Source organism: Molothrus ater, chromosome 6 (assembly GCF_012460135.2).
Source record: "Molothrus ater isolate BHLD 08-10-18 breed brown headed cowbird chromosome 6, BPBGC_Mater_1.1, whole genome shotgun sequence".
Classification (NCBI taxonomy): domain Eukaryota; kingdom Metazoa; phylum Chordata; class Aves; order Passeriformes; family Icteridae; genus Molothrus; species Molothrus ater.
The window spans coordinates 37,318,358-37,330,151 of record NC_050483.2 but is presented as its reverse complement, the minus strand read 5'-3'; the positions used below and the strand labels follow the sequence as shown (position 1 = coordinate 37,330,151).

Genomic DNA, 11,794 nt, shown 5'->3' with positions numbered 1-11,794 from the left:
AGTGCAGACAGTACTATATGATATGATGCTATGGAGTGGGAAGACTGAAGATCTCCCCAGTGATTCTCTAACAAAAGCCAAATATTTCTTAAATTGTATGGCTTCTGATTTTCCAGGGATAACACGCTCAAACACAAAGGAAATGCTACTGGTTGGACAAACCTCGGCCGAAAAGAATTCCGAAACATATGGATATAGCACCATCTACTGACATTATGGGTCTTTGCAGGTGGATGTTTTTTCAAAATCGGGAGCCCTACGGGTTACAATAGCGCGGCAGCGTTCCCCCATCTAGAACGGGCTCGCTTCCTCCTTGTATTTACAGCTCTGTAAACTCAAGATAATGCTGATCTTTGCCTCAAGGGTTTAGCATCTTAAATGAGACTAAGAAAACATGGCATCTGAATAGAAAAAATGAGGAAAAAAGGGAGGAAAAATGAGACCAAAAATGAGTAGCTGAGTGAGTCAAAGTGTGTCCTGCAGCTAAAGGAGGATGTTGCTACTAAAGGGAATAAGTTCTCAATATGTCATTTGAAAGCCCCAACACTTTCCTTTCCTTTTGATTTTGAACTGCATTTATATGGGCCATCCATACAGTTTATCAGAGTCAGTGGAACTCACTGTTAAAAGAGTTTCCCTCTCCTCTATCCCATGTAATTTTCCTGCTGGTGAGATAGGTTGGCAGGAGTAAGGGCCTGCTTGAAGACCAGAGCTGGTGTAGACAGCCAGGTGTGTGGAGGAGGGAAGGAATGCGGTCACACCAAAGGACTGTCAGATTGTCTCAGTTGCAACTTGTAATTTCATTCTTCCTGGGTTATATTTAATTCATTGACTTGATTTATTATTGTTGTATAGACATAGAAAAGAGTGTGCAAACAGTCAAGATGGAAACTCGTTAGGTAGGGTGAGCTCAGCTGTCAAAGGAAACTGCTCCTGGAGCTGCAGAGCAGGTTGATTAAAGTGAGTCTTGAGAGAAGAGCAGTGAGAAGAGGTAATGTTCTTCTCCCACCTCCTGGCCAGGGTGTCCCATGGCACATACCATCTGTCTTGGCTGCTGAAGCAGGAACAGCAGGCAGCATGCATTGCTCCACCAGTGGGGCAGAGCATGGGGAGAAAAGTAGGGAAAGACATGGGCCTGGGATAAGTTGATCAGGACAGGATGAAAGATTAGTATTTTTTTTATCATCTTTTGGTATCAAATTTTAGAGCCATAGTACCACTGCTGTTATGGAATACCATAGAATCACAGAATCATAGAATAGGCTGGGTTGGAAGGAACCTTAAAGATCACCTGTTTGAATGCCTCTGAATGCAGGGACACTTTTTACCAGACCAGGTCCCTTATGAGCCTCTGTGCCAAGCAAAACATGACCAGCCCATGCTCCCAGAGCCACACTGGAAAGCTATATAACCTTTGGTCATCCTGCTAGATTCATACTAGTCTGCTGATCCACTTAGCTCTCCCCTGTAAGAAAAAATCGTGTCATTGCTCCTCGTGAAGCACTTCCTCAATGTTTTGACCTGGATTCTTTGGTTCTAATAAAATGTATCAGCAGTAAATAATAAATATTAAGAAAGCAAAATCAATCTGTCTCCAGTTTTTTTTTCCCCATAAAAATAGATGTTTGCTGAGTGGAATGGTATACGATACTGAACCCAGAATGTGAACAGATACAGGTGAACCCCTAGAAATCAATTTTCTGTGTGCTTTTGTCTTTACCCCTTCAGAATGACAAAATTGGTGTTTAACCAGAGGTCTTTTATTACTTTCTCCATACTTCATAAAATATTTTTATTTCTCTCGACCTCAGAAGTAAGTCAGTATTTTGGATGATGTTGCACCTCTGTATCAAGAGAGAAACAGGCTGCATACTTGAAAATTGTTTAAAGAACAGCTTTTAAAATTATTTACAAAATGCATATTCAAGTACATTTCTCCATACTAAGAACAATTTTCAGGAGACAATTTCCTTTTCTGAGTCCTAAAGCAGCTTTCTAAGCAGTGTGCAGTTCAGAAAGCATTATCTTCACTTATCTTGAGGCTACACAAACACGGTTTCTCAAGGTGCAGTTTCCTGATGGGCTTAATTTCACCTAAATACATGGTGCTGCTGTGGCAAGTGGTGCTCCTGTCCCACTCGTGCTTGTAACTAACGATGGACTTGGCTAGGGAGCCAGCTAGGATGCTAAACCACGAAATTGTTGCAGTCTTAATTTGCAGGTGGGCTGGTGCCCTCCTCTGTGTGAGTGCAGGCCCACGGGAGCGCTGATGTCCACACCGGCCCGCATCCCTCGGCAACACCGAGATGGAGCGTGCTGATTACAAAACCTCACCCTGGGGCCGCTTCTTGGCCGTTCTAGCTCTGATTCACACAAAAACGCAGCCTCAGGCATAGAGTCCCTCCACGCTTACATCCGCTTTAGTGTGTGGATGCTGACCTTTTCCACTGTCATTAGACAAAGCAGGATTTAAAGGCTCCACTCCATGGTGTGAAACAGGCAGCTATCAATCTTAAATCACGTAACTGCCCAAAGATCAAAGCCATATTATAAGCCTCTTAATTTCTCGCGCTGTCATCGCACAGATTCACACCCAGGCTTGCACAAACGTGCGCAGCCCGTGTCCCGGACGAAAGCCGGGGAGCGGCGCAGGGCAGCGCGGAGGCCCCGGCCTGCGGCCGGAGCTGCGGACTCGGCGCTGCGGGTTCGGCGCTGCCCGTACCTCCGGGGGCCGGCGCGCCTCTGCCGCCGCGTTCCAGCGGACAGAGCCGCTCCCCGCGCGGGGCAAGCCCAGTGCCCTCAGCAGCCGCGTCCCGGCACCCGCCAGCCCCAGCAGCGCACGGTAACACCGCGCGGCCGCCACACAAGCAACCACCGCCCTGGGTGCGGCCGGCCCACTCCCCTCCCTCGCCCGCAGCCGCCGCCGAAGCGCCGCCCGGCGCCCTCCCTCCCTTCCCTTCCCTTCTCTTCTCTTCCCTCCCTCCCCTCACGGCCGCTCCCTCGCGAGAGGCGCCGTTCGCCGCCGCTCGCCGCCGCTGTCCCGCCCCGCCCCGCCCCGCACGCCGCAGCCCCGCCCGGCCGCGGCTCCGGCGGGCGCAGAGCGCCGCGAGCAGCCATGATGGTGGGTCTGGGGCGGCCGCGGAGCCGGGCCGGGGCGGGGCAGGGCGGGCGGCGCGGCCGGGCACTCGCTAACCTGTGCGCTTTGTCTCCCCTCACCCTCCCCGCCGCCGGCCGTGCCCCTCCGTGCCCCCTGCCTGCGCCGCCGCCTCGCCCCCAAGCAGGAAGGCTCGGACGACGGCCCAGATTTCCTCTCGGAGGAGGACCGAGGTGTAAGTGCCGCGGGGAGGCGTCGGGACCCGGCGCCTGGGGCTGGGCGTGGGGGAAACGGGGTCGGCCCCTCTTCGGGGGCCTCCGGGCGCTGCTGGCCTGAGCCCGCCGCGTGGGTGTCGGACGGAGGCGGGATGCTGGGCTGCGAGCGTCCGGGCTGTCTGTCTGTCCGTCCGTCCGTCCGCCCGCCCGCCGGGATCTGCTCCTGGCACAACCTCCCAATGATATCGGTGTCTGTGTGCGTGTGCCCTTCATTGTTGTGTCACCCAAGTTTTGGAAGGACAGTTCTTTGATGCTGTCGTTGGAATGGCTGGGAGGGGGTTGTGGCCGGGGATGGATGCTCGCTCTCCGCTGCGGCCCCCGCTCTCCCGCTGCACACGCCCGGCGGGGCCGGTCCTGCCCAGGCTGAGCAGCCCTGGGGAGCGCCAGCTTCCATCGCCAGCCGCGATCCAGGGCCTGGGTGATGCAGTCCTGCCCTCCCTTCTCCCTTCAGGCCCAGGGGGCTCTCCCGTAAGATAACAATGGGACATTTACATTGCAGGCACATGCTGCATAATAAACTCTTTATTGAAGAGAAGTTCTGTTGGTGGGACAGGATGCCACAATTGTGTTTCTTGCTGAGAAAACCTTTTTCTCTGCCCTTCTGTTTCTGGCCTTAGTTTCTGTTCTGACTGCTGTGTCCATCTTTATTTAACTTGCCTGCCTCACTTAAGCAACAAATCAGCTAACCTAGTACAATTTAGTCAGACTGATTATCCCTGTCACTTAGTATCTTGAGAAGGACCAACTGTGAGCAAGGTAGGAGAGCAGCTTCAGGGTCGCTTCGGTTCCCTTGGCTGTTGGTGGTTATTGAAGTGACTGCATACAATATATTACTAAAAATACAAAAATCTGAGACACACTGTGTTGGTGTGATGTTTTATCATGCACACCATAGTCAGATGTTAAATTCAGTGCATTTTATGTTCCAGTTTATGGCCAGAAATTTAAAAAGGCATTCTGATATTGTATCAGGCCAATTCTGGCCACTGTAAAGCTGTTGCCTTTATGGGTACAGCTACTTTACTAAGAATATGAGATAAAAGAGAGAGGAGGTTGTCGTTGTTGTCCTTTGAGTGTCTTCAGAGCAAGGACCGAAGAGCTTAATAACTGTGGAATTTTATTTATGTAGGTGTTTTACATAGGTTCTCCCTGGTACTTAGGAACAGCCTTTGATGTGCACAGTTAAGTTGCCTTTATCTGAAGGTGCAGGTAGAACATAACAATGTGGATCTGACCTCCTGTGAAACTTGTTTGTTTGGCTGGTTATTAGTTTTCCCTCTAAAGCTACAGGTCGTAAAGAGTTCACAAGGTAATTGAAAACCTGAAGAAATCTCTTAGCAGTCTTGTTTGTACTGTTGTAAGACTTACCATCTCAGTTGGCCAAATGCAGTAATTTTTTTTTCTCTCCTGCATCTTCATCCAGTACTGAGGAATTAAACTAGAACAGTGGCCTTCTCATTTCCCTAGTTTTTTAAGGGTTTCTTATTTTCAATCACCAATCACTGTGGGGGTTTAATTTTTTCTTGTCTAAATGCCTGGAGTTAAAACACAGGTTGTTATCTGCATGATTTTGTTTGTGATACAGGAAGTTAATCAAAAGCAATATGGCAGTCTGTTCATGAATGGATTTGCTGTGCTTTAATCTTCAAAACTGTAATACTTTTTTTTTAAGTAGAAGTAGTAAAAATAAGCATATTTTCATAAAGTCATTCCCTAGTTCTGATTTGTTGCCTTTCTCTGCAATTAAATAATGAGTAGGTCAAGCCTTTACTTGTAAGCATGGATGGTAACTTCTAGTCGGAGTAATTGAGCTTTTAGTTTTGAAAATCAATACTCTTGCCTCTGTTGAATTCAGATATTGCTGTGACAACTGTACTTCTACTGCTGCAGGAACGTTTGTTGGCTACAGTTGTGTTAAGTTTAATCTTGGGGTGGTGGGATGAAAGAGGGCTGGAATTTATGCTGATGCCACACAGAAGAGTAATTCTCAGACAATGGTGTTACACCATATGGAGCCTTTTCTGGAGAACTGTAAAACAGAGCAGTGAGAATCCTCTTTGAGGAAGTAGCAGTGGGTGGTCTGTAGAAGGAACTTATTATAAATGGTCTGCATAAAATGAACTTGTGGGAATTGCTTTTCTGAATTTCACTTAGGAAATAGGATAGGATTGAGTTTCTTGGTGTAACTTGGGTCCTGTTAGGATTTTTGTGTTCTCTCTAACATAAACAATACATCTTTGTAAAGTGGTGTAGTATTGCTCCATTAGTACTGCCTTGTGTATTTTATATCTGTGTAATCTTTAGGTAACACTCATTCAGTGGAAATGAGCTATCCTTTAGAACAGGTCTGCTGGAAGCTTAATGCTGTGAAAACACTTCAAAAGCTTTTATTGTAAAGGTATTCTTTGTCTCCTTGTTTTGTGTATTTGCCTGTAAAGAACCAGCTGAAGATAGGGTCCTTTTTACTCTTTAACATTTTTGAAAGAGCTTAGGGCAAGAAAGTTACTGTTAATGGATGACATTACCTAGGAATGTAACACTTGCTTGTTTCCCTTGTCTGTACCAGATTCCTTCCATTATCATTTGAAGTATAATTGATCCTTAAGCAAGAGCTTAGATGTAAATGCTCTGCTTGCATTGTGTTCTCAGTTAGTACTGTAACATCCCTTGGCCTGGGTTTTGGCTTCTGCTGTTTTCTAGATCCTTTGAATAGAACAGGGACTTTCTTGGTATAGCTTTGGTATAGCGTAGGAAACTGTAAAGTAATTAAATCAGGTTTTGTTTTGCAAGTTGTTCAGCATGGATGTAGATAACCTATGTAAGCATAAAATTATTTTGCATTGTTGTATGTATTAGACTTGAAGGAGGCCAAGATTACCCTATCTCTGTTTTTTCCTTACTCTAAGGTACTTTCATTTCAGTTTTCATCTGTATCAGACTTCTTTTATTTTTTCATTTTCTACTTCCTTTGTCACTAGAAAACCATCCATTGGTGGCAGTTTTAGTTTGGAAGTAGTGCTGCAGAGTTTGTTTAAGTTTGTGATGTGATGATGTTGTTTGTGAATTCAATTTCTAGTAATGCAATGTGATTCATTGTGTCACATGAATATATTTAAAGTCCTTCAACTTACTGATTGTCTTTGACACCTTTCATAAATGCTTCATTACCATTGCAGATGAAAACATTCCCTGTTGGCAGTCAGACTACATGGCATAACTTAACATGTGATTAAACTCTTCAAAACTGTTACAAACTTAACTCAGTATAAATCAAACAAATAGTCCTTTACAGCTGTATGTCATGGGTGAAGTTGTCATATTTAGTTCTTAATTTTCTCAGCACAGATAGGACTTTTGTATATGAAGTTGGGAATAGCGCATATGATCAGGCTGCACTGCACTGGATATGCTCTAATGGCAAACTTGATCAGCTGTTACACTGAATTCTAGAATTTTGTATTGTACCACTTTGAAAAAAAAAGGAGATGCAAAAGTATTTTGGTAGAAATATTTGTGACCTGTGAAAGATTACAGAAATACCATTTAGATAATCCAGATTATTTGCTGAGAGTACTCAGTCTGTTAATGTATTCTGGGGGGACCAGAGAAAAACAAACAGTACCCCAGACAATGTAACCACAAAAACCTTTTTACATGCTGAAAAATGTGGTGTCATGACATAAGGGAGACATTGGTATGTCATTATATTTTTCTTTCCTAAATTAGACGGTAAGCACTTTGGAAGCTCAGTAGGAGCTAGGAGATTGTGCCTATGAGAAGTGATCTGCAAGAAACCATTGCATGATAATATGCCTTTGTGTGAGGCAGTGACCCTCTAAACCTTGGGAAAACAAAGCAAAAGGCAGTGCCTGAATCACGTGTGTGAATATGTTACTGTGCAGTCATTTTAATGATTTCCAACTTCACTGTAAGGAAAAGCTATGTGTCAGAGCTTTTGAACAGTTACATTTTGCTAGCCTTAGCAGAATATGCTGGACTGCACGGTTCTGGTTGGCTTTAACACACTAATTCTGAGATCCATGTGTCTGGTTGCTGCTACATAGGCAAGAGTTGTCCTTGCATCGAGGTTAACAGCAACACTAGCCTGGGATCTGACCACTGTGATTTAATGTAAAGGTAACTTATGGAAAACAAGGTGTGACAGTTGATGCTTCTGGTCCTAGAGCTTTTCCAGTGCCTCACAGTGTTACCTTCAAAATCTGCTCATGTGTAACTTCCCTACTATGTGTTGAGAATACTTAAAGCATTTTTGTACTTAAGTATTGACTTAAAAATGCAATCTTGAAAAAATTTATGGAGAAAAGTCCAAATCTCTATATGGTAAAGCATTTTTATACCGTAGCATGGGATATTTGTAGAAAAAATGCAGCAGAGAAAACACCATGTCTCAGTAAAAAGTATGCCTTGTGAGCATGATGTTGAAATATTTTTTGACAATGTGATTGGAAAAGATTTCAGGGTTAGCACTAGTGCTTGTAAAAACATTCCAAATGTATGTTGGCCATGATGATGAAATTGTCATGGGACAAATTCCTCTAGAGCAACAAGGGTGCAAGGGTGAGGGGACTTGAATTTCCAGTTGGGCTCTAGATGAGGTTACGCTAAGTACCGAAGCCTTTGGTCAGGTTTCTGCCAAATATTGTGGTGCTCAGATAACATTTCAGTTTTGCTATATTTTATCATTGTCTCTCTTTTTTTTTTTTTTCTCCAGTGTGACTGGAATTATTTTGTGAAAGAGTTCAGGTTTCATGTCTTGTAGAAAAAAACACATGTATTCCTTGAACTTTTGCCATTTCTCATGCTCATTTTGAAGACATCAAAGTTTTGGGTTTGAGTGTTTTGCTTTGGGGTTTTTCAGAAAAAACAATAGTTCCAAGAAGACTTATCTCTGTGAAGTTCAGGATATTCTTTTAAGCTTTTTCATTACATGATGAGATATGTTGAACAGAATAGTGTAATAAGACAGTGTGAGTAAATCAAGTCTGTAACTGCTCTTGTTTCTTTGAAATATAGAGCCACTTTTCTCCTTAAAAGTACCTTTCCAATTGTAAATATCTTTATAATTACCTTTACAAGTATATTTAGAGCAGCTTGTCAGTTCAGAGGAATGGGGACAATAAAGAGAAAAACCTACCAAACTTTTTGCTATCTGTAAATGTACTTTGTCTTGAGCATCTCAATTACTAGCAAGTTAACAATCTACAGAAATGAAAATAGTGCACTAACAAGGCATACTGTAAAGGTGATTATTATTTGTATGGTTGTTCATAAGGAGTACTGCTGGAATTTCTTTTTCTGCTGGAAATAACCTTTTAATGTTCGGGGTTTTGTGATCTGTCTTCAGCATTACAGGATCAGGGTTCATTTCAAAGAAAGAATAACGGAAATATAGTTTACCTTTTTTTAAAAAAATTTTAAGCTAAATATATTTTCCTTCAGCTTAGAGCAATAAATGTAGATCTCCAGACTGATGCTGCTCTGCAAGTGGATATCTCAGATGCACTGAGTGAGAGGGATAAAGTGAAATTCACAGTCCATACAAAGGTAAAACTTGGGTTTGTACATGCAGCAATTCTTAATTATATACAAAAGAGAGCGTGCTTAAACTGTTTGTTGAAACAAAGTGTAACACAATCCAGAGGAAATGAGAAAGTAGAATTATCTCATGTTTACAAGACTAGGTAGCTGCGGTGCATAAGAAAAAGATGACTAAGAGTTAAGAAACTGTTTAGAAGAAAGTTGTGTTCACTTTTTTTTGCATTGATGTGTTGTTATGCCATTCCCATGCCTATTAATTAGCCTGTTTGCAGGTAGAATCTTTAATATACATGAATATACTTCAGTATAGTTTTTTAATTTGATTAGATCTTACTATACTTTCAGATTCTAAAAGCATATTTTGTAATTGTATTACATTCAGGGATCATTTTTAATTACTGTTGTTTATGGCTTTTTTTAGATTTGAATGTTTATTGATTGCAGAGTGACAGAATAACTGAAGTTGAATAGAATATCTGGACATCATTAATCCTATCTCCTCCTTCACCCTCACCATTAATTTAGAGTGTGCAAGAGCACATTGCTCAGCATTTGTCCATTTGGGTTTCAATTACAGAATCATAGAATCACTTAGGTTGGAAAAGACCTCTAAGATTGACTCCAGCCATTAATCCAGCACTGCTGAGTCCATCATTAAACCATGTAGGGACAAGTGCCACACCTACATGTTTTTTAAATACCTCCAGGGATGGTTGCTCCACCATTTCCCTGGGCAGCCCTTTCTAAAACTTGATGGCCCTTTTGGTGATGAAATTTTTTTAATATCCAATCTAAACCTCCGTTGGTGCAACTTGAGGCTGTTTCCTCTTGTCATCTTACCTATTACTTGAGAGACCAACCCCCACGTGGCTACAGCCTCATATCAGATGCTTGTAGAGAGTGATAAGGTCAACCCCTGTTTTTCTCCAGTCTGAACACCTCCAGCTCCCGCAGCCACTCCTCATCAGGTTTGTGCCCCAGAGCTGCCACCAGCTCTGTTGCCCTTCTCTGGACACGCTCCAGCCCCTCAGTGTCTGTCCTGTCAGGAGGGGCCTAGAACTGACCACAGCACTCGAGGTGTGGCCTCACCAGTGCCCAGTACAGAGGAATAGTCACTTTCTTGGTCCTGCTGGCCATGTTATTCCTGATACAAGTCAGGATGCCATTGGCCTTCTTGGCCACCTGGACACATGCTGGATCATGTCCAGCCACTGTTGACCAGGCTCTTTTCCACTGGGCAGCTTTCCAGCTGCTCTGTCCCCAGCCTGTAGCACTGTCTGGGGTTGTGACCCAAGTGCAGACCTGGCTCCTTACCTTGTTGAACCTCCTACAGTTGGCCTCAGCCCATGGATCCAGCTGGGCCAGATCCCTCTGCAGATCCTTCTTGCTCTCCGGCAGGTCAACACCTCCACCCAACTTGGTGTCATCTACAAACTGGCTAAGGGGCACTTGGTCCCCTCATCCAGATCATCAGTAAAGATACTAAATGGAGCTCCAGGATTAAGTTGATAAAGATACTAGATGTGTTGATGAGAGCAGGCACTCCACAACCTCTTATGGCAACCCATGCCAGTTGATTGCTGCACTAATTAAGATGAGGGTAATTACTGTGGTATGAACTTTTGTTGTTCCCTCAAGGTTTTTTTCTCATGTAGTAATGCAAAAACCTTGTTTTTTGTTGAGCTTTTCTTCCTCCATATCTCCTTCCCCCCCATAATTCTACCTCCTTTTACCCTTCTAGAGTTCCTTGCCAAATTTCAAACAAAACGAATTTTCTGTTGTCCGGCAACACGAAGAGTTTATTTGGCTTCATGACTCTTTTGTTGAGAATGAGGACTATGCTGGTTATATTGTAAGTACTGGTATTCTTTTGGTTTATGTGTGCCATTTTCTGTGGGCTGGATCAAAACTACTTGAGACTGCTTTTAAATGCAGTGGAAACAGCAGGTGTTCATTCCTTATAAAATCAGATAAGCTTCTTTAATACATCATTTTATGCAATTACACAAAATTAATGGTTGAAGCGAGCTTGGAAGAAAGCTACAGTAGCTGTCATACTTTCTTGCCCTTTACTCCTAAGAAGTGAGTAGTTTAATTTGTCTCCAAGTATATTTTTATGCCACTGTGTTAAAAGTGTGGGAGAGGGTTGAACTGTGTAACTTGGTGGTATTGTTTCTGCAAGCTAATGTTTAACCGAGTTACACAGGGAACCTCAATATATAATAACTTACAGTTTGAAGTTAATTTCAGGCATTCCAGGAACAGAGGTCTCACAACAGGCACCATATGATACGGCATATTAAAAATGGCGCTGCTTTTCATATGTTAATTGCAAATAGGAATATTTGTCATCTTGGTATGAAAGTTTGGTATTTGTTTTGTGTTTGGGGGGTGTTTGCTGATTCAGAGGGTTACAGATATTTCTAATTGATTACTGGGTAAATTATAATGAGTATAATCTGTGATGGTCATACCATTCTTGAGCTAGTCTTTTCTTAGTCAGAAGAGCTATTTGAAATGATTAGACCTTCAGTGTGGTAATAACTAGTTTCAGGCAGTTGACTGTCTAGATGCTGGATTTTCTTTTTTTTTTTTTTTTTTTTTTTGTAATATGTAATTTAATGGACCAATATCAGTAAATTAAAATTTAAACATATTTGGTTCTGTATTCCTTTCCTGGCACCAATTCAGGTTTAGTTTGACTCTGATGTTTTCTCTTTCAGTGTTAATATACTGTATTACAAAAGTAACCTAGAGCCTTGTTGACTGGAGGCTTTGTTACTTCAACACATATGTCTTTCTTTAATGTCAGCAGTGCTGCAAGAAAGAGCTAGTGCCTGCAAACAATAGGGAATGGTTTTCCTGG

The 11,794-nt window shown here is 43.0% G+C and overlaps 1 protein-coding gene across 2 annotated transcripts in view; it reads left to right on the top strand.

The window, feature by feature from the left end:
- The first annotated feature begins 3,085 nt into the window (after positions 1 to 3,085).
- SNX6 (sorting nexin 6) overlaps positions 3,086 to 11,794 on the top strand; it is a 29,575-nt gene continuing 20,866 nt past the window's right edge. Inside the window, exons 1-4 of one of the 2 annotated variants that reach the window (XM_036385162.2) lie at positions 3,086 to 3,121; positions 3,282 to 3,329; positions 8,830 to 8,934; positions 10,670 to 10,780. In XM_036385162.2, the coding sequence (XP_036241055.1) occupies positions 3,116 to 3,121; positions 3,282 to 3,329; positions 8,830 to 8,934; positions 10,670 to 10,780 (270 nt within the window). In that variant the 5' untranslated portion in view covers positions 3,086 to 3,115. Of the gene's footprint in view, positions 3,122 to 3,278; positions 3,330 to 8,829; positions 8,935 to 10,669; positions 10,781 to 11,794 lie in introns of both variants that reach the window. The other variant, XM_036385161.1, reaches the window with a different exon arrangement.